The sequence below is a fragment of the Mustelus asterias genome, chromosome 4 (assembly GCF_964213995.1).
Source record: "Mustelus asterias chromosome 4, sMusAst1.hap1.1, whole genome shotgun sequence".
NCBI lineage: Eukaryota > Metazoa > Chordata > Chondrichthyes > Carcharhiniformes > Triakidae > Mustelus > Mustelus asterias.
The window spans coordinates 3,160,765-3,187,548 of record NC_135804.1 but is presented as its reverse complement, the minus strand read 5'-3'; the positions used below and the strand labels follow the sequence as shown (position 1 = coordinate 3,187,548).

The following is a 26,784-nucleotide window of genomic DNA, read 5'->3' as shown; positions in this document are numbered from 1 at the left end:
GCCACACAAGCTTTCGGTGCTCCAAGCCCCTTCTTCAGGTGAGTGGGAATTCTGTTCACAAACAGGGCAGCGGTCACGGGCATTCGGCCTCTGATCTTTGGGTAAGCGTTCTCCAAGGCGGCCTTCGCGACACACGACAGCGCAGAATCGCTGAGCAGCGACAGATAGCCAAATTCCGCACACACGAGGACGGCCTCAACCGGGATATTGGGTTCATGTCACACTATCTGTAACCCCCACAGTTGCCTGGACCTGCAGAGTTTCACTGGCTGTCTTGTCTGGAGACAATACACATCTCTTTAGCCTGTCTTGATGCTCTCTCCACTCACATTGTTTGTATCTTAAAGACTTGATTAGCTGTAAGTATTCGCATTCCAACCATTATTCTGTAAATTGAGTCTGTGTCTTTATAAGCTCTGTTTGTGAACAGAATTCCCACTCACCTGAAGAAGGGGCTTAGAGCTCCGAAAGCTTGTGTGGCTTTTGCTACCAAATAAACCTGTTGGACTTTAACCTGGTGTTGTGAGACTTGTTAAAAAGCTTCAACACAGTGTGAAAAAGGTGCAGTTGGTGCTATCATATTTGACGGTGAATGAACATTAATTTTCCGGTTAATTCTGCAATCAATTCTTTACAAATTCCACAAACACACTGCAGGATATAACAGCCCAGCTGATTGGGCGGGATTCGAACCCCTGCCTCTTTGCTTCCGCCCCCCTGCCCGAGCACCAGGAGCCGGCATGAGCTGCTCGCCCAGGCCGGAGGCCCGGCGGCCCGTCTTGCTGGGGATCCGGGACGCGGCCATCGCGGGAGGGAGCCGCTGCCCCTGGGACACCAACAAAGCGGGAGCGACCCCGGTGAGCGGGCGGGCGGGCGGAGGGACCCGGGGCGGGAGGGAGCGGCCGCGGATGGAACGCGGTGTATCCATTCCGCCGACACAAGGTTCCAAAGCACGTGACCAGACCCTATTCAGAAAGCGGCGAGGGGGCGGGGCGGGGCGGCAGTGAGTGACGTGTTCTCTTAAGCCCACTTAGTGCGGCTGCTTCTCAGCCGGGCCAGTGGCGCAATGGATAACGCGTCTGACTACGGATCAGAAGATTCCAGGTTCGACTCCTGGCTGGCTCGAAATTTTTTACACCCTGAAACTGGGAAGGGAAAAAAATAATCCTTAAAAAAAGTTACCTCAACAATTCACATTGTCCACCGTTTAAAATACACTTATTGCTTTGTCTTTATTATTGCAGCCTGTGATGGCAGCCCTCCTTACTCCTGTAGGGGGCTAGCACAGGCACAATGGGCTGAATGGTCTCCTTCAGTGCCTGTGACCACACTGCAACTTGCCAACGTCTACAGAAAGCCTCCCCCGCTAACCCCAGTTAGGGCGTGCCAACCCCCTGAGATTGATTGAACAAGAAAGAATAGTTTGGTCGCACAGAGCTTTGAGTGTTGCCAACCGCTCTGCAACTCTCCTCCCATGCAGCGTACATTGTTACAGTTCCGTAATCTGATGAGTGTAAGGAGAAAAGTTTTGATAGAATGTCTCTTTATTCAGCAATGCAAAAAAGGATTGCATTAGTGTGGCGCCTTTCATGACCACTTTACTTTAAAGGCAATGACTTACTTTTGAAATATATTTATTCTTGCAATAGAAACATAGAAAGATTTATGGCACAAAGGAGGGAGGCCATTTGGCCCATCATATCAGTGCCAGAAAGTGGGGGTCAGGAGGATTGGCAAATTAATCTCAGGATACTGAAGAAAGCAAAATCCCAGGAGAAAGACTCCTTGAAATCAACAGCGACTTGTTGCATTGTCTTTAATATTGCAATGATGGTAGCCCTCATTACTCTGTCTGAAAGACGTGCTGGTTAGGGTGCATTGACCCGAACAGGCGCTGGAGTGTGGCAACTCGGGGAATTTCATAGTAGCTTCATCGCAGTGTTAATGTAAGATTTACTTGTGACGACTAAATAAACTTTAAACTTTATTACTCCAGTAGGAAGCTGACACGGACACAATGGATCGATTTAAACAATGGGCAGCTTTAATATTTTTAATTCTAAAAATGTTAGGAGATAGAGGAATTGGGGGAAACCAGTAAAAGTCATCCAATCAGGTAACCAAGATTCTGTTGAGCTTCCCAATTGGCTGTGGGGGAGATGGGTGTTCTGAGGATTGATGGGTGGGGTGACCAATGGCAGGAGGAGTCAGAGCGGGTCGAAGGTCAGGATTAGTTGAGTCAATGTTGGTAACCCCGAAATTTGACCCTTAAACCAGAACTCAACAAACTGGAGCCAGAGCAAATCATGCCGATCCAGAGACTGCCTGAGCACCTGGTGTGTTTTAGGGTGGGGAGGTGGTGGCACAGTGGGATTGTCACTGGACTAGAGAATCCAGAGACCCAGGGCAATGGGACGATGCTCCAAATCCCACCACGGCAGCTGGTGGAATTTAAATCCCAAGTTGGTCTCACTGGTGACACCAAGACGAGATCGGAAACTCGTTTGGAATCAAATGTGACACCGAGGTTGTGATTCAGCTGGGAATGGTTGCCATGGAGAGGGATGGAGTCAGTGACCAGGGAAAGGAGTGGACACTGGCTTCAGTCTTCCCAATATTTAATTGGAGGAAATTTCTGCTCATTCAGCACGGGATGTCAGAAAAGCCACATGATAGGTCAGACAGGGTGGAGGGTTACGGTGCTGGGGAGGTAGCGCTGGGCACTTTCGGGGTTCATGTGGGAGTTGGGGTACATCTGATTGGATGGTGAAATGGAACCAAGGGGCTGAAGGGCCTCCTCATGTTTAGCATTGGAGATGGTGATTCTATCTGTCCCTTTCTCTCACTCAGGATTGCCTCCCTGGCATTAACCTGCAGTATCCCGACTGTACAGTTTGCAGGAATCCGCTTCTCCATGTGGTTCAGGTGTATTGTCCCCTAGAGGGTTCACCCTATCACCGCACCATCAACGTGTGGGCGTGTCCCGGGCCAGCGTGTTGGGGAAGATCAGAAAGGTAAGCTTCTCCTCAGCTAATTGCTAATAGCTTCCAGGAACTTGGAAATCGAGAATCCAAGAACTTGTTATTGGGCAGAGTTGTTAAATTCTACATCAACTTTTATAGAAACCAGCCATTCAGCCCATCTAGATCTTGCCAGTGTTTCTGCTCCAAAGGAGACTCCTCCCACCCTATCTAATTTCATCCAATCAGCATCTCCTATTCCCCTCTCCTTCACGTGTTTCTACAGCTTCCCATTAAATAAATCTCTGCGATTCACCTCAACCACTCCCTGTGCGAGTGAGTCCCACATTCTCCCCACTCCCCGTGCGAGCGAATCCCACATTCTCCCCACTCCCCATGCGAGCAAGTCCCACACTCCCCGTGCGAGTGAGTCCCACACTCCCCGTGCGAGTGAGTCCCACACTCCCCGTGCGAGTGAGTCCCACATTCTCCCCACTCCCCGTGCAAGCGAATCCCACACTCCCTGTGCGAGTGAGTCCCACATTCTCCCCACTCCCCATGCGAGTGAGTCCCACACTCCCCGTGCGAGTGAGTCCCACACTCCCCGTGCGAGTGAGTCCCACACTCCCCGTGCGAGTGAGTCCCACACTCCCCGTGCGAGTGAGTCCCACACTCCCCGTGCGAGTGAGTCCCACACTCCCCGTGCGAGCAAGTCCCACACTCCCCGTGCGAGTGAGTCCCACATTCTCCCCACTCCCCGTGCAAGCGAATCCCACACTCCCCATGCGAGTGAGTCCCACATTCTCCCCACTCCCCGTGCAAGCGAATCCCACACTCCCCGTGCGAGTGAGTCCCACATTCTCCCCACTCCCCGTGCAAGCGAATCCCACACTCCCTGTGCGAGTGAGTCCCACATTCTCCCCACTCCCCGTGCAAGCGAATCCCACACTCCCTGTGCGAGTGAGTCCCACATTCTCCCCACTCCCCGTGGGAGTGAGTTCCACATTCTCCCCACTCCCCGTGCGAGCGAATCCCACACTCCCCGTGCGAGTGAGTCCCACATTCTCCCCACTCCCCGTGCAAGCGAATCCCACACTCCCCGTGCGAGTGAGTCCCACATTCTCCCCACTCCCCGTGGGAGTGAGTTCCACATTCTCCCCACTCCCCGTGGGAGTGAGTTCCACATTCTCTCCACTCCCCGTGCGAGCGAGTTCCACGTTCTCCCCACTCCCCGTGGGAACAAGTCCCACATTCTCCCCACTTCCCATGGGAGCGAGTCCCACATTCGCCCCACTCCTCGTGGGAGCGAGTTCCATATTCTCCCCAATCCCCGTGGGAGCGAGTCCCACATTCTCCACACTTCCCATGGGAGCGAGTCCCACATTCGCCCCACTCCTCGTGGGAGCGAGTTCCATATTCTCCCCAATCCCCGTGGGAGCGAGTCCCACATTCTCCACACTTCCCGTGGGAGCGAGTCCCACATTCTCCCCACTCCTCGTGGGAGCGAGTCCCACATTCTCCCCAATCCCTGGATTAAGAAGTTTCTCCTGAATTGGGATTACTAGTGACTGTCATATTGTTGTATTTCCTTCATTAAGTATCCTATTTTATCTGAAAACCTCTAGTTTTTCTTTGCCCCACAGTGAAAGCGTTGGCTGGGTGGATGTACTGGTATTGTCACTGGACGGGTCATCTAGGGGCTTGTCAGATGGTGAAATTTTATTTCAATAAAAATCTGAGATTAAAAATTTGATTATAACCCTTGTCAATTGTTGTAAAATCCGTCCGGTTCACTATTGTCCTTTAGGGAAGGAAATCTGCCATCCTGACCCGGTCTGGCCTACATGTGACTCCAGAGCCACAGTAAAGTTGATTGTTAACTGTCTCCGAAACAGCCCAATCAGTTCAAGGCAATAAATGTTGGCCCAGCCGGTGATGCTCACATCCCAATGTACAAATAAAATTCCCCCTGCCTCCCCCCCCCCCTCCCCCCCCCCCCCCCCCCCCCCCCCCCATGCAGTGGGTTTCCTGATGATGGAGACCCCCTCCCCCGCCCCCCCCACAGCCAGGGGAAATGACATCCCTGCACCCAGTATGTTCATCCCTGTCAGAATTTTATACGTTTCAATGAGACCCCCTCTCATTCTTCTAAGCTCCAGCGAATACAGGCCCAGTCAATCCAACCTCTCCTCATACAACAATCCTGCCACCCCAGGAATTAGTCTGGTAAACCCTGGCTGCACTTCCTCCATGGCAAGTATCTCCTTTCTTGAGTAAGGAGACAAACAGTGCATAATACTCCAGCTGTGGTCTCACCAAGACCCTGTACAACTGCAATAAGACATTCTTGCTCCTGTACTCGTTCCTCTTGCAATGAAGACCAACGTACCATTTGCCTTCCGAACTGCTTGCTGTCCCTGCTGCTTGCTGTCAGTGACTGGGGTAAACACAGTAAGAAGTTTAACAACACCAGGTTAAAGTCCAACAGGTTTATTTGGTAGCAAAAGCCACACAAGCTTTCGAAGCTCTAAGCCCCTTCTTCAGGTGAGCCTGAAGAAGGGGCTTAGAGCTTCGAAAGCTTGTGTGGCTTTTGCTACCAAATAAACCTGTTGGACTTTAACCTGGTGTTGTTAAACTTCTTACTGTGTTTACCCCAGTCCAACGCCGGCATCTCCACATCGTGACTGGTGTACCAGGACTCCCAGGTCCCTTTGTACATCAACATTTCCCAATCTATCATTGTTTAAACAATATTCTGCCATTCTGTTTCTCTTATTGAAGTGGATAACGTCACATTTATCCACATTACTTGACTTGTTCAAATCACCCTGAAGCCTCTTAACATCCTCCTCATCATTCACATTCTCAACAAGTTTTGTGGCATCAGCAAATTTGGAAATATTACATTTCGTTCCCTGATCCAAACCATTGATGTATATAGTGAACAGCTGGAGCCCAAGCACTGATCCCTGTGGAACCCCCACTAGCCACTGCTTACCACTCCCCAAAAAAACCCAATTTATTCCTACTCTCTGTTTCTGTCTGCTCACCAATTCTCAATCCATGCCAATATATTACCCACAATCCCACATGCTTTAATTTTGCACATCGACCTTTCACGTGGGACTTTATCAAAAGCTTTCTGAAATTCTAAATACATCCACTGGTTCACCCTTATTTACTCAGCTAGTTACACCCTCAAAAAAACTCCAGTAGTTTTAGAATAGAAACCCTACAGTGCACAAGGAGGCCATTCAGCCCATCGAGCCTGCACCGGCCTCAATCCCACCCAGGCCCTATCCCTGTAACCACATGTATTTACCCTGCTAATCTGCCTGACACCAAGGGGCAATTTATCATGGCCAATCTACCTGACCCACATATCTTTGGCGTGTGGGAGGAAACCGGAGCACCCGGAGGAAACCCACGCAGACACGGGGAGAAAGTACAAACTCAGACAGTGACCCGAGGCAGGAATTGAACTTGGGTCCCTGGCGCTGTGAGGCAGCAGTGCTAACCACTGTACCACTGTGGCGTTTTGTCAAACATGATTTCCCTTTCATAAATCCACTAGTCTAATCCTGTTGATATTTTCTGTATCCTGTTATCACATTCTCTGTCCTAGACTCTAGCATTTTCCCTGTTAATAATTATCTTCAGAGAGTTTCATTACATTAATGTTGAATGGAAATAACATAATGCTAAAGGTAGCAAAGGAGAGGAATCTCCGATTTGGACAAGAAATCTTTTGCTCAATCGATAATTCTCCAGTTCAACAAGGAAGAAGCAGTGTTGGCTTGAGTTCGGGGAATGAATTTGGGAAAGTGGGATGTGTTACAGGAGGAGATCATCTACCTAACCATAACCACAACACAAGTTGGTTCAAAATATTTGTGGAAAAAGACCAGAAAATATCAAAAAGCTCAAGTAAGGAGCAGGGAATTAGATTTGATTTATTATTGTCACATGTATTAACATACAGTGAAAAGTATTGTTTCTTGCGCGCTATACAGACAAAGCATACCGTTCATAGAGAAGGAAACGAGAGAGTGCAGAATGTAGTGTTACAGTCATAGCTCGGGTGTAGAGAAAGATCAACTTAATGCGAGGTAGGTCCATTCAAAAGTCTGACAGCAGCAGGGAAGAAGCTGTTCTTGAGTCGGTTGGTATGTGACCTCAGACTTTTGTATCTTTTTCCCAACGGAAGATGGTGGAAGAGAGAATGTCCGGGTTGCGTGAGGTCCTTGATTACGCTGGCTGCTTTGCCGAGGCAGCGGGAAGTGTAGACAGAGTCAATGGGTGGGAGACTGGTTTGAGTGATGGATTGGGCTACATTCACGACCTTTTGTAGTTCCTTGAGGTCTTGGACAGAGCAGGAGCCATACCAAGCTGTGATACAACCAGAAAGAATGCTTTCTATGGTGCATCTGTAAAAGTTGGTGAGAGTCACAGCGGACATGCCAAATTTCCTTAGTCTTCTGAGAAAGTAGAGGTGTTGGTGGGCTTTCTTAACTATAGTGTCAGCATGGGGGGACCCGGACAGGTTGTTGCTGATCTGGACACCTAAAAACTTGAAGCTCTCGAGCCTTTCTACTTCTATATCAGCGATTGAGGAAGGAACCGAGATTGGAAAAGACAGTTGTGGACAGCATTCAGATAAACAAGACCTGTTCCTGCAAAGTGCAAGGTAAATTATGAAAAGTTAATCCCTCTGTGGAGGAAAAAAGAAATAAAAATTCAAATAAAACAGGACAGGAAGGCTTATTAAAATGTGTCAAAAGCAAGATTCGGTTATTAACCAGCAAGTCTCTAGAAAACCCAGGCGGGAGTTGGAAAAGTGAATACAGGAAGCAAAGAGGTTCTGAGGAAAGATTAGTGGGCAACAATAAATTCAACCCTAAAACATGTCATAGAGTACTCGGTTAGCTCGGAATGATGTGGGAGCTGTAAGGCCTCAGAAAGAAATCTTCATCCAGAGGCAGACAACATGAGTTCACAAAGAAAAGTCAATGAGGCGATGGGAGTGAAATTATGGACAAATTACTAAAATCTTACTGAAATGCAGGAAATCACCCAATTCAAATAGAATTCAACCTCGGTAACTGATATAGAGTCATGGAGTCAGAGAGGTTTACAGCATGGAAACAGGCCCTTCGGCCCAACTTGTCCATGCCACCCTTTTTTTAAACCCCTAAGCTAGTCCCAATTGTCCGCATTTGGCCCATATCCCTCTATACCCATCATACCCATGTAACTGTCTAAATGCTTTTTAAAAGACAAATTGTACCCACCTCTACTACTACCTCTGGCAGCTTGTTCCAGACACTCACCACCCTCTGTGTGAAAAAATTGCCCTTCTGGACATTTTTGCCCCTCTCACCTTAAACCTATGCCCTCTAGTTTTAGACTCCCCTACTTTTGGGAAAAGATATTGACTATCTAGCTGATCTGTGCCCCTCATTATTTCTGAAGCAGAGGTGGAAATAACAGAAACGTTGGTCACATTCCTTCAATAGACACCAGATACATGAGCTGTGTCCGAGGACAGGAGGGTTCCTGAAGTTCAGGGAAAGGGACAAACCACGAAACTACGAAGTCGGCACCTCAAACATCACTGGTGGGATTGTCATTGGAAACTATTATCAGGATTGAACAAACGTTCATTTGGAAAGGCATTGGTTTAACGAGGAGAGATAGTCTGGATGTGTTAAAGATCAATTGTGTGTGACCAGCTTGATTGGGTTCTTTGGTGAGGTAACAGAGGGTTGATTGAGGTAGTGTAGTCAATGTTATATATCTGGATTTCTGCAGTGGTCAGAGTATCACCCAGAGGTTTATAAAGGAGATAGAAGGTGTGGGATTAAAGAGAAGGTGCTGAGATGAATACGAAAAGTGACAGGAAGCCAAGATTGGTGATGAGTGAAAGTTTTTCAGATTGGGATATTGTTTGTGGTGGTTTTCCCACTGTCTCTTGTCCACCAATCTATGATTTTTCTGTCTATTTTTTCTGCTTTTATGTCCCCTGCAGTTTGACTCCCGCTTATTTTGCAATCCGGATGTCTGGATATCCCTCTCACTCACATTCTGCACCCAGTGAGTTTGTGTATTTCAGGGAGAGAGGGCGAGGGGATGTGTGGATATTGAGGGTCTCGGCTCTTCCCCTCCACAGCCCTCCAACTGCCCCCCAAGCCTTGTTGACATGGTGTTAAGTGCATCAGAACAGGTAGGATAGTGTCCGGCAGCTCCCATCACCACGGATGAGTTAGATGGTGGGACGGCAGAGTTCAGGATTGGGCTTTAGGATTGGAGTCTGTTGTTTGGAGTGTTAATGATTTCACTTTGTCCTGTAGCTGGAAGGTTCTCCGCTCGCAGTGCCGGGAGACAACACAGAAACTGGAAACAAGAGCTGAGGTGAGAGTTCGCGGTCAAATCCTTTCCTGCTCCCTCACAGCCTCCCAACTTTCTCATCATCTCAGTGAGTAACTCTCACTCAAATCACAAGGTTGTGGGTGAAACCCCACTCCAGAGATTCGAACACAAAATGCTGCCTGACACTCCAGTACAGCACTGAGGGAGTGCCGCACTGTCAGAGGGTCAGTACTGAGGGAGTGCCGCACTGTCAGAGGGTCAGTGCTGAGGGAGTGCCGCACTGTCAGAGGGTCAGTACTGAGGGAGTGCTGCACTGTCAGAGGGTCAGTACTGAGGGAGTGCCGCACTGTCAGAGGGTCAGTGCTGAGGGAGTGCCGCACTGTCAGAGGGTCAGTACTGAGGGAGTGCTGCACTGTCAGAGGGTCAGCACTGAGGGAGTGCCGCACTGTCAGAGGGTCAGTGCTGAGGGAGTGCCGCACTGTCAGAGGGTCAGTGCTGAGGGAGTGCCGCACTGTCAGAGGGTCAGTGCTGAGGGAGTGGCGCACTGTCAGAGGGTCAGTACTGAGGGAGTGCTGCACTGTCAGAGGGTCAGTACTGAGGGAGTGCTGCACTGTCAGGGGGTCAGTACTGAGGGAGTGGCGCACTGTCAGAGGGTCAGTACTGAGGGAGTGCTGCACTGTCAGAGGGTCAGTACTGAGGGAGTGCCGCACTGTCAAAGGGTCAGTACTGAGGGAGTGCCGCACTGTCAGAGGGTCAGTACTGAGGGAGTGCCGCCCTGTCAGAGGGTCAGTACTGAGGGAGTGCCGCACTGTCAGAGGGTCAGTACTGTTCCCCTCCCCCGCTCCCAGTTGGGTGAAGGGAATTTCCAGTTAAAGAATATTTTGGATTGTGGAATTGTTCAGGCAGTGAGATCATGCAGACAATTTATTTCTTAAAGGAAGATGCGGTTAGTGTGACAGCGAGGGATTGGTGTGATGAAGCAGATGACTGGGGTGTGGACGATTCTCCGGGAATCAGCAACGAGGGGTCACTGAGTGTTGGAGCGGTTCAGCCCCCCTCTTCCCAATCGGAGCGAGAGCTGGGAGCGCAGAGCGCCAGGCTGCAGGCTCTGAGTCTGCTGGAGGATGCTGAGGGGAACGGGATGGTTCCACAAGCTCCAGTGCCAGCCTTCCGGTCCTTCTATATCAGTGTGATGGAAGAGGAAGATTGCTCCGTGGGAAGCGGCTTCAGCCACGAGCAGGAACTACTCCGAGAGTACCAGAGGAGAGAGGGAGTCAACATCGAACAGCTGGCCTTCTCCAGGTGAGAGGTGCCGTGTGTCTCAAATAGTTCCACTGAGTTTAAAAAGCGCTGGGAGCTGCGGGACAAGTTTCAATCCTTCCTCTGAACATGTATGATGACTTGAAAGAGGTCATTCAGATTTAAAGGGGTTGGGTGGGGTTGCAATAATCCCCACAGATATCGTCAGAAACACAAAGCATGTTTCTTAATGCACAATGGTTAGCACTGCTGCCTCACAGTGCCAGGGACCCGGGTTCAATTCCTGGCTTGGATCATTGTCTGTGTGGAGTCTGCACGCTCTCCCCGTGTCTGCATGGGTTTCCTCCGGGTGCTCCGCTTTCCTCCCACAGTCTGAAAGATGTGCTGGTTAGGTGAATTGGCCATGCTAAATTCTCCCTCAGTGTACCCGAACAGGCACCAGAGTGTAGTGACTAGGGGATTTTCACAGTGACTTCATTGCAGTGTTAATGTAAACCGATTGTGACACTAATAAATAAACTTAAACTTAACAAGGGAAACTGTACAGAGGCGGACAGCCCCAGTCACTACCTGCCATCGACATGTCTATTCATTAAGAGAGCACTTCACCCCCTGGGGTGATTGCCCACTCTCAGACCCCATTGGCCCCTCAAGTCAGCTGACCCTCTTCTGCTGTGTTGCCCTTAAAGGGACAATCACCACAGGAGTAAAAAACTCCAACCTGTAGGGAGACTGGAACGGGGGGACATAAATATTAGAGAGTCACTGATATTACTTCATGTTTAGAAAATTTTGTATTGATTTCACTGAGGTGTTTAGAAGGAGAAAAAAGATTGAGTAAATCGAGAGAAACTACTTTCCTCTGGACGGAGATTAAAGTTTATTTATTAGTCACAAGTAAGGCTTACATTAACACTGCAATTAAGTTACTGTGAAATTCCCCTAGTCGCCACACTCCGGTGCCTGTTCGGGTCAATGTACCTAACCAGTACGTCTTTCGGACTGTGGGAGGAAACCGGAGCACCCAGAGGAAACCCACGCAGACACGGGGAGAATGTGCGAACTCCACACAGACAGTGTCCCAAGCCGGGAATCAAACCCGGGTCCCTGGCGCTGTGAAGCAGCAGTGCTAACCACTGTGCCACCCCGATATCGAGGGAGGGAGATTAATCTGAAAACGCGAGCCAGGCGGGATGTCTGGAATCATTTCTACAACCAAAGGAAATCTGAAACTCAAAACAAAGGTGTGGATGCTGGGGCAGGGGGTGGGACGGGGGTGGGGAGTTGGGGGCAGAGAGCCAGGGGGGTTGGGGTTTGTGGGCCGTGGAAGGCAGAGGGGTGGGGGGTTGAGGGCAGGACACGGTGGGGTATCATTTGGAGCTTACAACACTGATGGATTTTCTGTTGGGTAAGATATCGAGAGAAAAGGCAGAAAAATAGAGTTAATTGATGAACCATGATCTGATCGAATGGTGGGATAGCCTTGAGGGGCTGAATGGCCTCCTCCTGTTCCTGTATCAGTTGAAGACAAGATTGGGTTTTGATGATCTCCCTCCAGTGGTTACAGAACTTGGTCAGGACAAGATTTACAATTGAAGAATGAGCTGGTAGTGACCCCACTGACTCCCATCCTGCAGCAGTGTGGGATCGGGTACTGAGGCCAATGATTGAAACTTGTGTTAACTGGTTCTTCCCCTCAGCTGTGAGGACGATGGAGTTACAGAAGCGTACGAGAAAGGTAAAACCCGACATGGAGACAGAATCTTCGCCAAGTTCATGAAGCGGATTTCCAATTGTCCTGAACAGATTTTAAGGTGTGTCTCACCGTGAATTGTATCAGAGATAGAAACAAGAGGCAGAAAACTGGAGGATCCCCATTGGGTTTATTTATCCATCGGTCATTGCATTGGGGATTCAGGACCAAGGTTCTCTGGTGAGGTTAGAGGGCAGGAGATCATTCAACCAAGAGTCAGCAACACAATCAAATACTCCAGCGATTAGTTTCATATCATACAGACTTTGATTTGAAGTTATTTATGGTTTAATAGCAAAAGTGATGGACATTTGTGATCCAGGTGGTTCGAGTAGCTTAACATTCAGTACAAACTGAGGAGTTAAAAGGTGCAAAGCTGAAGGGCTAGAGCTCCACTAATGGTGGGAGGTTGCCATTACAGCATGACTGTTTACATCCATAATTTCCACTATAAACACGACATGAGCATCTCTATGGGAAGAATTGACACAAACATGTCGGTAATATGACAACATGATTGAGGTTTCATCGGCAAAAGTGCACAAACTAATAAAAACTTTGATACATTACAGCTTAGTAAGAAGTCTCACAACACCAGGTTAAAGTCCAGCAGGTTTATTTGGAATCACGAGCTTTCGGAGCACTGCTCCTTCATCAGGTGAGTGACTCTCTCATCATCATCTTCACTCACCTGATGAAGGAGCAGCGCTTCGAAAGCTCGTGGTTCCAAATAAACCTGTTGGACTTTAACCTGGTGTTGTGAGACTTACTGTGCCCACCCCAGTCCAATGCTGGCATCTCCACATCATGTTACACTTGGCAGCAATGCACCATTTCTCTGCGCCAAAGAATTTTGTCACAAATTCCTGTGCAATATTTGAACACATTCCACCAATCCATAGCCAGCATCGCCCAGGCAGAACTACACCCGGTAATATTTTACCAAAGTATTTACAACTTCAACACTGAAACAATCCGCATTTAGAAAGAAATTACTGCATTTCTGTATCGCCTTTTACACTCTCAGGACATCGCAAAGGACACGGCAGCCAATGAAATCTTTACTGAAGTGCAGTCACTGTTGCAATGTGGGAAACGCAATAGCCAAATTATGCACAGCAAGATCCAGCAAGGCGGCACGGTAGCGCAGTGGTTAGCACTGCTGCTTCACAGCTCCAGGGTCCTGGGTTCGATTCCCGGCTCGGGTCACTGTCTGTGTGGAGTTTGCACATTCTCCTCGTGTCTGCGTGGGTTTCCTCCGGGTGCTCCGGTTTCCTCCCACAGTCCAAAGATGTGCGGGTTAGGTTGATTGGCCAGGTTAAAAAAAATTGCCCCTTAGAGTCCTGAGATGCAAAGGTTAGAGGGATTAGCGGGTAAAATATGTGGGGGTAGGGCCTGGGTGGGATTGTGGTCGGTGCAGACTCGATGGGCCAAATGGCCTCCTTCTGCACTGTAGGATTCTATGATTTCTATGATCCCAAACAACATAACGGTGCCGGAATAATCTGTTTTCTTTAGTTGAGTGACATTGAGGAAAACTCCCTAGTTTCGAAAGAATGCAACGGGATCTTTCACATTTATCCGCAGGGTAGGAGCTCAGTTCAACACCTCCTCTAAAAGCAGCACTGCTGGCAGTGAGGTGCTCCCTCAGTCCCGCACTGGAGTATCTTTTGTGAGTCTTGTATCTCTCGGAGTCATAACTGACTGAAACCGAGACATTCTTCTCTGAGCCTGGCGGACTCCAGGATTGTGCTGCTGCTGTTTGCACACTCCAGATGTTCCAGGGGAATGTTTGCACACTCCAGATGTTCCAGGGGAATGTTTGCACACTCCAGATGTTCCAGGGGAATGTTTGCACACTCCAGATGTTCTAGGGGAATGAGCAGCAATGTGTGTGTTTAACAAGCTGTTCCTTTTGTGTTGCTGTCCATGCTGCTGAAGCTTTTGTTCGGCTTGTTCTCTCCAGACTGAACTTGCTCCTGACCAATCTCCCATCCTGCACCTTCTGTAAACTTGAGCTCAACTAAACATTCTGCTGATTGTATCGAACTCACGGCAAATCCTCTTCGCCTCGTCCCCCCGCACCCAGTGATCATTGATCTCGATCCGTTCTCAGTCCAGCGCTGCCTTGATATTAAAATTCTCACCCTCATTTTCAAACCACTCCTTAGCCTCCCTCTCCCCTACCTCCAGATCCCTTGATGTTGTAGGACCTGCAGCCACTTAAATCCCAACTCTCCGGCCTTGGCCTGCTCCGGGCCCCACTGACCTGTGTACGTAGCCATGGAGACAAAACGCAGCAATCCTCCCCTCCCTCGCCCCCCAGCTCCACTCTCTGCAGCTAACACCCCTGGGGGGCTCACCCGAGTCTCAATCCTGGACCCCACACTTTGGAATTCCCTCCCAAAACCTCTCTGACTCACTACCTCTCTCTCCATCTCTTACACAGGGTTTGACCGAGCTTTTGGCCCTCTAACTAATATCTCCTTACGGAGCTCTCTGTGTCACACTCGATAATGGTCCAATGAAGCATCTTGAGGCATTTACCGTGCTAATGGTGCTATTTAAATGCAAGTTGTTGTAGTTCTGGGTTACGGGATGATATTGTGTGTGAAAGCCAGCAGCTGTGATACTGAGACATTACAATTGTTTGGTTTTGATTATTGTTAACTTGTTATTTTAGGTATTGCTGGAGTGGGAGCCCCTTACTGCTGTCCTCAGCTACCCTGCCAATTGAGTCCGCCACTCCAGTGTGTGAAATGTGTGGCAGTGCCAGGGTGTTTGAGTTGCAGTTGATGCCAGCCTTGGTTAACATGCTGAAAAGTGAGAGCAGTGACGGTAAGTGACAGAATCTGGGGTCACCTCCCAATGGCTGATGGAACTGAGGGTTAAAGTTTCAGAATCTTACCTCCGACTGTCACATTATGTTTAGAATGTATCTGAGATGCTGAGAGTTGCATTGATATAGAACATAGAAAAAAAACAGCACAAACAGGCCCTTCGGCCCACAAGTTGCGCCGGTCATGTCCCTACCTACGTAGGCTTATATATAGGCTTATCTATAACCCTCAATCCTATTAAGTCTCATGTACTCATCCAGAAGTCTCTTAAAAGACCCTATCGAGTTTGCCTCCACCACCACTGACGTCAGCCGATTCCACTCACCCACCACCCTCTGAGTGAAAAACTTACCCCTGACATCTCCTCTGTACCTACTCCCCAGCACCTTAAACCTGTGTCCTCTCGTAGCAACCATTTCAACCCTGGGAAAAAGCCTCCGAGAATCCACCCGATCTATACCTCTCAACATCTTGTCCACCTCTATCAGGTTACCTCTCATCCTTCGTCTCTCCAAGGAGAAAAGACCCCAGCTCCCTCAGCCTATCCTCATAAGGCATGCCAACCAATCCAGGCAACAAATATTGCCTTTCACATCCTCGGACTATCCCAGAATGCCATACAGTGAATATAGTCACTGCAGCAGCCAATTTTCACAAAGCAAGCTCCCATAAATAGCAATAAGATCATAAAATCATCAGACACAGGAGCAAGATTAGACCATTCGGCCCCTCAAGCCTGAGGCGTCATTCAATAAAACATGACTGATTGGATTGTGACCTTAACTGCCTGCTCCCCACCACCCCCCCACCCCCCCCCCCCCCCCCCCCCCCCCCACCATCATTTTCACAGGACGTTACCTGTGCTGAGAGTGTTGAAGTTATTCCAATGCTAACCTGGTCAGTCTCTCACATTCCATAAATCTCCATTCAGCCAAGACTCTGCTGCTGTCTGAACTCACACCAAGTCCCATTCACATTGATCAGTCTGTCAACACCTTGCTATGAAAATCCTCCTCCTTGCTTTCAAATCCCCTCCCTGAGAGAGACTCACCCACCAATAGGAAAAAGTCTGAATATAGAGGGGCCCCGAGCTGTGAGAAATCTATCGGATCTCTGCAGCGGTCTTTCCAGTCTCCGAACACACACAATCTGATCTCACAACACGACAGAGGGGGGGTCATCAGTCACAGTTTGGGAACTCCACCAAGCAATGTTCCTTTTTGTTCTTTAGCTCCAGCCATACAGATTCTGTCACATCCTCTGGATCACCCTCTTTCTCCAATATGGCAAAACTGTCCGGAATCAATACCCCTTCCCCTTTTTTCCGATCTTTCCTAAGCATCTTGCACCCAGAAATAGTTCACACTCAGTCCTGCCCTCTTGGAGCCAATTCTTATCTTATTTCCACTTGACAAGCTGTGCATGTAACTCATCAGTATTATTAACCACACTCTGTGCGTTCACATACAATTCTTTATTACTTCCTCCCTTACGCAGAACCCACCTACCACCAGACTATTGCCTACTCTCCTCCTATCCATCTTTACCACTATTTTATGTACTTTGACATTCCTCTCTGATATTTCCTCCTGGTTCCCACACCCCAGCTGGTGGCACACTGGTTAGCACTGCTGCCTCACAGCGCCAGGGTCCCAGGTTCGATTCCTGGCTTGGGTCACTGTCTGTGTGGAGTTTGCACATTGCACATTCTCCGGGTGCTCTGGTTTCCTCCCACAGTCTGAAAGACATGCTGGTTAGGTGCATTGATCCGAACAGGTGCTGGAGTGTGGCGAATAGGGGATTTTCACAGTAACTTCATTGCAGTATTAATGTAAGCCTACTTGTGACTAATAAATAAACTTTAAGTTAATTTAAACTTTCGCCAATGGCACTAACAAATCGCCTCAGAAGAAAAGTGCTCCTGTTTCTGTTTAGATGTAACATGTTTACCCTCCTCGGGTTCCATCATCCAAGAGCCAGACCCAGTGCCTCCGGAATCTAACGGCCGCCCTCCTGTACCATCTTTACAATAAAGCAGTCATCTTTCCTTTATCCTATTTTCATTCACAGTGTAGAAGGAGAGGATGTTTCCTCTTGTGGCAATGTGGAACGAGAGGTTTTAGGATAAGTGGAGGCAGATTTAAAACAGAGACAGGAGAAATTACTTCTCTCAAAGGGTTGTGTGGAAATCACTATCCCGAAGCGTGGTGGATGCCAGGACATTGAGTAAATTTAAGGAGGAGTTACAGATTATTCATCAGTGATGGGTTTGAAAGGCTATGAGGAATGGGCAGGAAAGTGGAGCTGAGGCCAAGAGAGGATCAGCCAGATTTTATTGAATGGTGGAGGAAGCTTGAGGGACTAAATGGTCTGCTCCTGCTCCTAGTTCTTATGTTGTTATCCATGAACCTCTTCATGGATTCACCAGTTGATGCCAGTTGCTTCTCAAGCTCCAAAACCTGGAGCTCAGCTGCTGCCATTGCAAACGACATTTTCTGCACAAATGAGTATTGAGGACACAGGAAGTGTTTTGGAGTTCCCACATGGTGCAGGACGTGCACCCAGAAGCCAGCGCTCTATTCCTCTATTGGATAATTCAGTTTAGCACTTAAAACAATAAAGACTCAGTAGCTACTCACATCCTTTCTGCTAATGTCACTTAAATATAGGGAAGTTCACATGAATGTTTTATTTAACCTTATCTAAAAAGAATCAACTTTTTAATTTCCCAGTTTCTGAGTCTAATTTCCTGACTTTGGAGAAGGGGAAATGTGGCTACTACAATATTCACCAGCCAATGAAAGCATTGATTTCCTGCAATGCCAACCTTTCATTTTTCTTTCTCTCACTTTTGTAAGCTCAAACATGATATTGGGCCACTTGGACAGACCCCCCTCCCCAACCCCACCACCCCCCTCCTTGACCCTGCACTTCACCCCAACCCTGCCCCTCTTGCTGCTGTTGATATCGCCAATCAGTTGTGCACCCTTCCAATGATGGGCTGAATGGCCTACTTCTGAGTTGTATTCTATTCCCCTCAGCATGTGAACGTGTTAGAAATTAATAAGCACTGTTAACAATTCTTTTGCAGAGATGAGCGTGGAATTTGGGACAGTTTTGATCTACACATGTGAGAGGAGTTGTTGGGATCCCAGTAACCAGACACCGGTTGAGGAATGTGCGTTCGTGCAGGGAGATCCAGACCAGCGCTTCTTCAGATAGCTCTTCATCACTTGTAATCTTGTTCTCAATAAAAACTGAGTGTTTCATCTAAACCTGTAGTTCTGTTGGAAGAAATTTGAGAGCTGGAGTTAGAGATGGCAAAAAATTACTGCAGATGCAGCTTTGACAAAAGGACGTCTGGACTCGGAACGTCAGCTCTTTTCTCTCCAGACAGATGCTGCCAGACCTGCTGAGATTTCTCTTTTGGTTCGAGCTGGCAGTTTGATTGCAATTCTATGTTTGGACACCAGGTGGGCCAGCACGCATTGATTTCATACCTTTCCTAATGTAGTCTCTGAGTGGCAGCAATCTGCATGAGCAAACCCCACAAACAGCAGTGCGAGGGCAAGCACCTAACCTGATGTATCTGTGATTTAGTTGAGTGATAACGATTGGGCAGAACTCCCCCAGCATTATTCAAAGCAATGCCATGGAATAGTTAACATTCAGCTGATGGGGCAGAAGTTGCCTCAACTGAATGATTTATTGGAAAAACAGCATCTCTGACACTGAAGCGATTCCGAGGTACTGACCCTCTGATAGTGCAATACCCACTCAGTACTGACTCTCTGACAGTGCGGCACTCCCTCAGTACTGATCCTCTGACAGTGCAGCACTCCCTCAGCACTGATCCTCTGACAGTGCGGCACTCACTCAGTACTGACCCTCTGACAGTGCAGCACTCCCTCAGTGCTGACCCTCTGACAGTGCGGCACTCCCTCAGTACTGATCCTCTGACAGTGCGGCACTCCCTCAGTACTGACCCTCTGACAGTGCGGCACTCCCTCAGTACTGACCCTCTGACAGTGCGGCACTCCCTCAGTGCTGACCCTCTGACAGTGCGGCACTCCCTCAGCACTGACCCTCTGACAGTGCGGCACTCCCTCAGCACTGACCCTCTGACAGTGCAGCACTCCCTCAGTGCTGACCCTCTGACAGTGCGGCACTCCCTCAGCACTGACCCTCTGACAGTGCGGCACTCCCTCAGTACTGATCCTCTGACAGTGCAGCACTCCCTCAGCACTGATCCTCTGACAGTGCGGCACTCACTCAGTACTGACCCTCTGACAGTGCAGCACTCCCTCAGTGCTGACCCTCTGACAGTGCGGCACTCCCTCAGTACTGATCCTCTGACAGTGCGGCACTCCCTCAGTACTGACCCTCTGACAGTGCGGCACTCCCTCAGTACTGACCCTCTGACAGTGCGGCACTCCCTCAGTGCTGACCCTCTGACAGTGCGGCACTCCCTCAGCACTGACCCTCTGACAGTGCGGCACTCCCTCAGCACTGACCCTCTGACAGTGCAGCACTCCCTCAGTGCTGACCCTCTGACAGTGCGGCACTCCCTCAGCACTGACCCTCTGACAGTGCAGCACTCCCTCAGTACTGATCCTCTGACAGTGCGGCACTCCCTCAGCACTGACCCTCTGACAGTGCGGCACTCCCTCAGTACTGACCCTCTGACAGTGCGGCACTCCCTCAGTACTGACCCTCTGACAGTGCGGCACTCCCTCAGTACTGACCCTCTGACAGTGCGGCACTCCCTCAGCACTGACCCTCTGACAGTGCGGCACTTGATACTTGAATATTGATGGACCCGGGGCACATTAGATCAAAGTTTGCAGCTGTTTCTCATAAACATGCTACCCTCTTGGCAAAACCATCCAAAAACAAATTGTTGGTTTTCCAATGAATGCTGGAGGCACACAGCTCTACCCCAGCACTCAGCTCTACCCCAGCACTCAGCTCTACCCCAGCACTCAGCTCTACCTCAGCACTCAGCTCTCTCAACACCCCCTGCGCCCCATTGATCAATTATCAGGCTGCTTCCCGGCATCCAATATTGCAGAAGCAGAAATTTCCAATTAAAAATAAGGAAGACTGTTGTGATGGATTCTCGTCCCCAGTCCAATGTTCCCTCACTACTAACTCTAACCTCTCCATAGCAACGGAGCGAGATTAAGCCAGTCCGTTCATAACCTGTGTCAGATTTGATCCCAAGGTAAGTCTCTGACCTCATGGTTATGAATTTAAAAATTATTTCCTTCCACCACGTATCTGCCTAACTTCACCCTGATCAGCTCATCAGCTGCTGAAACCCTCACATCCCCGTCCAGAGCTTTGTTATCTCCAGACTCGGCTATTCCAAAGCACCCCCGGCTGGTATTCCATTCTACCCTTTGTGTAAACTGAAGGTCATCCAAAACTCTGTTCCCCATGTCTTAACTCGCACCAAGTCCTGTTCCTTTATCACCCCTGTGCTTGCCGTGGTTTCAAATCCCTCCCTCCGTCGTCTCGCCTCTCCTCTCCCGAGCTCTAGAATCTCTCCCAGCCCCACAACTCCCCAAGATCTCTGCATTTCTCTCATCCTGGCCTCGTGTGCATTCCCACTTATGATCATTCTACCACCAGTCAGCCTATCAGCATCCCGTGATCCGACAGGCTTTTGTCTAGAAAGGAATAAACTCATTAACGATAGTCAGCATGGTTTTGTGAGAGGGAGGTCATGCCTCACTAACCTGGTGGAATTTTTTGAAGAAGTGACTGGAATGGTTGACGAGGGAAGGGCGTGGATGTCGTCTATATGGACTTTAGTAAAGCATTTGACAAAGTCCCTCATGGTAGGTTGGTGCAAAAGGTTGGATCTCATGGGATAAAGGGGGAGGTGGCTAGATGGGTGGAGAACTGGCTTGGTCACAGAAGACAGAGGGTGGTAGTGGAAGGGTCTTTTTCCGGCTGGATGCCTGTGACTACTGGTGTTCTGCAGGGCTCTGTATTGGGACCTCTGCTGTTTGTGATTTATATAAACAATCTGGAAGAAGGTGTAACTGGGGTGATCAGTAAGTTTGCGGACGACATGAAAATGGCTGGACTTGCAGATAGTGAGGAACATTGTCAGAGGCTACAGAAGCATATAGATAGGCTGGAAATTTGGGCAAAGAAATGGCAGATGGAGTTCAATCCAGATAAATGCGAAGTGATGCATTTTGGTAGAACTAACGTAGGGGGGAGCTATACGATAAATGGCAGAACCATAAAGGGTGTAGATACGCAGAGGGACCTGGGTGTGCAAGTCCACAGATCCTTGAAGGTGATCTCACAGGTGGAGAAGGTAATAATGGCATGCTTGCCTTTATAGGACGGGGCATAGAGTATAAAAGTTGGGGTCTGATGTTGCAGTTGTATAAAACGTTGGTTCGGCCGCATTTGGAATACTGCGTCCAGTTCTGGTCGCCACACTACCAGAAGGACATGGAGGCATTCGAGAGAGTACAGAGGAGGTTTACCAGGATGTTGTCCGGTATGGAAGGGCTTAGTTATGAGGAAAGATTGGGTAAACTGGGGCTGTTCTCACTGGAAAGACGGAGGATGAGGGGTGACCTAATAGAGGTGTATAAAATTATGAAAGGCATAGATGGGGTGAGCGGTGGGAAGCTTTTTCCCAGGTCGGTGGTGACGTTCACGAGGGGTCATAGGTTCAAGGTGAGGAGGGGGAGGTTTAACACAGATATCAGAAGGACATATTTTACACAGAGGGTGGTGGGGGCCTGGAATGCGCTGCCAGGCAAGGTGGTGGAGGCGGACACACTGGAAACATTTAAGACTTATCTAGATAGCCACATGAACGGAGTGGGAATGGAGGGATACAAAAGAATGGTCTAGTTTGGACCAGGGAGCGGCGTGGGCTTGGAGGGCCGAAGGGCCTGTTCCTGTGCTGTATTGTTCTTTGTTCTTTGTTTAATTGGCCCATTTGGTTCATTCCATCGCACTGTTACTGGGCAGAAAAGCCTACCCCAACAATGAGAATTGACCCTGAGAATAGAACCAGTGACAAAACGTTTTGAGAAGTCTCGGAGAGGCATGTGTGTGAGAGTAGGGTAAGTTGGTGCATGAGGGAATGAGGAGAGTGTGTGTCTGTGAGAGAGCGGTGTGTGTGTGTGTGTGTGTGTGAGAAAGAGCGGTGTGTGTGAGTGGTGTGTGTGTGTGTGAGAGAGAGCGGTGTGTGTGTGTGTGTGAGAGAGAGCGGTGTGTGTGTGTGTGTGTGTGTGAGAGAGTGGTGTGTGTATGTGTGTGTGTGACAGAACGGTGTGTGTGTGAGAGAGAGGTGTGTGTGTGTGAGAGAGAGTGGTGTATGTGTTTGTGTGTGAGTGGTGTGTGTGTGTGTGAGTGGTGTGTGTGTGAGAGAGTGGTGTGTGTGTGCGTGAGAGTGGTGTGTGTGTGTGTGCGTGAGAGTGGTGTGTGTGTGTGTGAGAGAGAGTGGTGTGTGTGTGTGTGAGAGTGGTGTGTGTGTGCGTGAGAGTGGTGTGTGTGTGTGTGTGAGAGAGAGTGGTGTGTGTGTGTGAGAGAGAGTGGTGTGTGTGTGTGTGAGAGTGGTGTGTGTGTGAGAGAAAGTGGTGTGTGTGTGTGAGAGAGTGGTGTGTGTGTGTGTGACAGAGCGGTGTGTGTGTGTGTGAGAGAGTGGTGTGTGTGTATGCGTGAGAGTGGTGTGTGTGTGTGTGTGTGAGTGAGAGTGGTGTGTGTGTGTGAGAGGGTGGTGTGTGTGAGAGAGAGTGGTGTGTGTGTGTGTGAGAGAGAGTGGTGTGTGTGTGTGTGAGAGTGGTGTGTGTGTGCGTGAGAGTGGTGTGTGTGTGTGTGAGAGAGAGTGGTGTGTGTGTGTGAGAGAGAGTGGTGTGTGTGTGTGTGAGAGTGGTGTGTGTGTGAGAGAGAGTGGTGTGTGTGTGTGTGTGAGAGAGTGGTGTGTGTGTGTGTGACAGAGCGGTGTGTGTGTGTGTGAGAGAGTGGTGTGTGTGTATGCGTGAGAGTGGTGTGTGTGTGTGTGTGTGAGTGAGAGTGGTGTGTGTGTGTGAGAGGGTGGTGTGTGTGAGAGAGAGTGGTGTGTGTGTGCGTGAGAGTGGTGTGTGTGTGTGTGAGAGAGAGTGGTGTGTGTGTGTGTGAGAGTGGTGTGTGTGTGTGTGTGTGAGAGAGTGGTGTGTGTGTGTGTGTGTGACAGAGCGGTGTGTGTGTGACAGAGCGGTGTGTGTGTGAGAGAGAGAGTGATGTGTGTGTGTGTGTGTGTGAGAGAGTGGTGTGTGTGTGTGAGAGTGGTGTGTGAGAGAGAGAGTGGTGTGTATGTGCGTGAGAGTGGTGTGTGTGTGTGTGTGAGAGAGAGAGTGGTGTGTGTGTGAGAGAGCGGTGTGTGTGTGTGAGAGCGGTGTGTGTGTGTGAGTGGTGTGTGTGTGACAGAGCGGTGTGTGTGTGTGAGAGAGAGTGGTGTGTGTGTGTGACAGAGCGGTGTGTGTGTGAGAGAGTGGGATTTGTGTGTGTATGGGGGAAAGGGGAGTGTGTGTGAGGGAGCAAGGTGAGTGTGTGCATACTTGAGAGAGAGAGATAGAGGTGGATATGTCCAATATGAGAATCCGCTTTCCAGCATTATTCCTCTCACTAAAAATTATTTAATTTTTAAAATGAGAACTTTTTAATTACCAGATCAGATTTAATTTATTATTGTCACATGTATTAACATACAGTGAAAAGTATTGTTTCTTGCGCGCTATACAGGCAAAGCATACCGTTCATAGAGAAGGAAATGAGAGTGCAGAATGTAGTGTTACAGTCATAGCTAAGGTGTGGAGAAAGATCAACTTAATGCAAGGTAAGTCCATTCAAAAGTCTGACAGCAGCAGGGAAGAAGCTGTTCTTGAGTTGGTTGGTACATGGTCTCAGACTTTTGTATCTTTTTCTCAAAGGAAGAAGGTGGAAGAGAGAATGTCCGGGATGCGTGCATTAATTATGCTGGCTGCTTTGCCGAGGCATCAGGAAGAGTAGACAGTGTCAATGGATGGGAGGCTGGTTTGCATGATGGATTGGGCTACATTCACGACCTTTTGTAGTTCCTTGCGGTCTTGGGCCGAGCAAGAGCCATCCCAATCTGTGATACAACCAGAAAGAATGCTTTCTATGGTGCATCTGTAAATGTTGGTGAGAGTTGTAGCTGACATGCCAAATTTCCTTAGTCTTCTGAGAAAGTAGAGGTGCTGGTGGGCTTTCTTAACTATAGTGTCGGCATGGGGGGACCAGGACAGGTTGTTGGTGATCTGGACACCTAAAAACTTGAAGCTCTCGACCCTTTCTACTTCGTCCCTGTTGATGTAGACAGGGGCATGTTCTCCTTTACGCTTCCTGAAGTCAATGACAATCTCCTTCGTTTTGTTGACATTGTGGGAGAGATTATTGTTGCCGCACCAGTTTACCAGATTCTCTATCTTATTCCTGTACTTTGTCTCATTATTGTTTGAGATCCGACCCACTATGGTGGTGTTGCCAGCAAACTTGATAGTCAAATTGGAGGGGAATTTGGCCACACAGTCACAGGTGTATAAGTATAGTAAGGGGCTGAGAACACAGCCCTGTGGGGCACCGTTGTTGAGGATGATCATGGAGGAGGCATTGTTGCCTATCCTTACTGAATGTGGTCTGAGAGTTAGGAACTTCAGGATCCAGTCACAGAGGGAGATGCCGAGACCCAGGCCATGGAGTTTGGAGATGAGTTTCGTGGAAATAATAGTGTTGAAGGCTGAGCTGTAGTCAATAAATAGGAGTCTGACATAGGTGTCCTTGTTATCTAGGTGTTCCAGGGTTGAGTGCAGGGCCAGGGAAATGGCATCTGCTGTGGATCTGTTGTGGCGGTAGGCAAACTGCAGTGGATCCAGATGGTCCGGGAGGCTGGAATTGATTTGTGCCATGACTAACTTTTTGACTCACTTCATAATGATGGATGTCAGAGCCACCGGACGATAGTCATTAAGGCACGCTGCCTGGCTTTAGGTGATTACCCTCACCTAAAGTAGGTACTATTTCCAGGGGTTAATGGTAAGGGGCTATGCAGCTGACAAATGAATTTCTGTCCTAATTTTTAATATATGCATAGATATAGTGAGAAAAGGCTTGTTTCCATTTGATTTCTGTGTCCGCATCTATTTGACTAAAGTAATTTTTGGTGTGAGGAACAATGCTGGAAAGCGGTTCTCATATTGGACACATGCACCTCTATATCTCCCCTATGGCGAGACGATGACACAGTGGTTAGCATGGCTGCCTCATAGCGCCAGGGACCTGGGTTCGATTCCTGGCTTGGGCCACTGTCTTTGTGGAGTTTGCACGTTCTCCCCGTGTCGGCGTGGATTTCCTCCGGGTACTCCGGTTTCCTCCCACAGTCCGAAAGACGTGCTGGTTAGGTACATTGGGGTTATGCTAAATTCTCCCTCAGTGTACCCGAACAGGCACCAGAGTGTGGCAACTAGGGGATTATCACAGTAACTTCATTGCAGTGTTAATGTAAGCCTACTTGTGACACTAATGAATAAATAAACCTATTTCACAACAATAAAGGGACGTTCTCATGAGAATGTTTGGGGTCCCCCGTTGCTCTGAGGGGGTCACTCGGATTTCCGCAGCTGGAAGCGTTAGGGAGGCTGAGGTTTAATTCATCTGCCACGGTCCGACTTCCCATTTCCAACTCCCCACATACACTTCCTAAAGGACCAATGCTCATTTTAACTCTTGTACAAACTCAGTCTCTATATTACTGGCTAGTTTTTGATTGTACTCTTAATTTTTCCATCCTGATCAATCCTTTTTGTTATTCTTTGATGTTATTTATATTCTTTCCAATCTTCTGCCCTGCCCCACTTGTCTTTACACAAATATATGTTTTTTCTTTAAGTTTAAAACGGTCTTTAACTTTCTTAGTTAACCATAGGTGGTGGGTCCTCCCCTTGGAATTTCTCTCACATCGGAATGTGTCTATTCCAAAATATCCATTTAAACATCAGCCACTGAACTTGCAGTAACCATATTCGCCATTTCTCCTATGCCAGCTCCACTTTCATGCCCTCTTAATTGCCCTTACTTAAGTTTAAAATACTAGTCTTGGACACACTCTTCTCTCCCTCAAACTGAATATAAAATTCGATATTATGATCACTGCTTCCTCGGGGTGCCTTCATTATCAGGTTATTAATTAATCCTATCTCATTGCAAAATACCAGGTTTAGTACAGCATGCCCTTTGGTTGGCTCCAAGAATGCACTGTTCTAATAAACTATCCCAAAAACATTTTATGAACTCTTCATCTACACTACCTTTGCCCATCTGATTTTTCCAATCTATATGTAGATTTAAATCTTCCAGGATTATTGCAGTACCTTTCTGACAAGCTCCCATTATCTCTTATTTTATACTCTCAAGAACAGCCTCTTCCCTGCTGCCATCAAACTTTTGAATGGACCTACCTTATATTAAATTGATCTTTCTCTAAACCCTATCTTTGACTGCAACACTATATTCTGCACTCTCTCCTTTCCTTCTCTATGAACGGTATGCTTTGTCTTTTTAATGCACA

General features: G+C 48.5%; 1 protein-coding gene and 1 non-coding gene across 2 annotated transcripts; both read left to right on the top strand.

Annotated features, from left to right (window-relative positions):
- Positions 1 to 519: 519 nt before the first annotated feature.
- Positions 520 to 18,455, top strand: pdcd2l (programmed cell death 2-like). Its single transcript, XM_078210529.1, has 7 exons — positions 520 to 857; positions 2,851 to 3,014; positions 9,311 to 9,371; positions 10,267 to 10,631; positions 12,290 to 12,403; positions 15,026 to 15,180; positions 18,274 to 18,455. The coding sequence occupies exons 1-7, from the start codon at positions 741 to 743 to the stop codon at positions 18,402 to 18,404; spliced, it is 1,107 nt and encodes a 368-aa protein (XP_078066655.1). The 5' UTR covers positions 520 to 740; the 3' UTR covers positions 18,405 to 18,455.
- trnar-acg (transfer RNA arginine (anticodon ACG)) lies at positions 1,053 to 1,125 on the top strand. The gene has a single exon. It is a non-coding gene; the product is annotated as a tRNA-Arg (tRNA).
- Positions 18,456 to 26,784: the final 8,329 nt, after the last annotated feature.

Bases quoted from the DNA above. Each gene is read 5' to 3' on its own strand.
- pdcd2l (XM_078210529.1), top strand. From the start codon at position 741: ATGAGCTGCTCGCCCAGGCCGGAGGCCCGGCGGCCCGTCTTGCTGGGG. The intron at 3,015-9,310 runs GTAAGCTTCTCC...TTTGTCCTGTAG, and splicing joins TGTTGGGGAAGATCAGAAAG to CTGGAAGGTTCTCCGCTCGC. The intron at 9,372-10,266 runs GTGAGAGTTCGC...TATTTCTTAAAG, and splicing joins AACTGGAAACAAGAGCTGAG to GAAGATGCGGTTAGTGTGAC.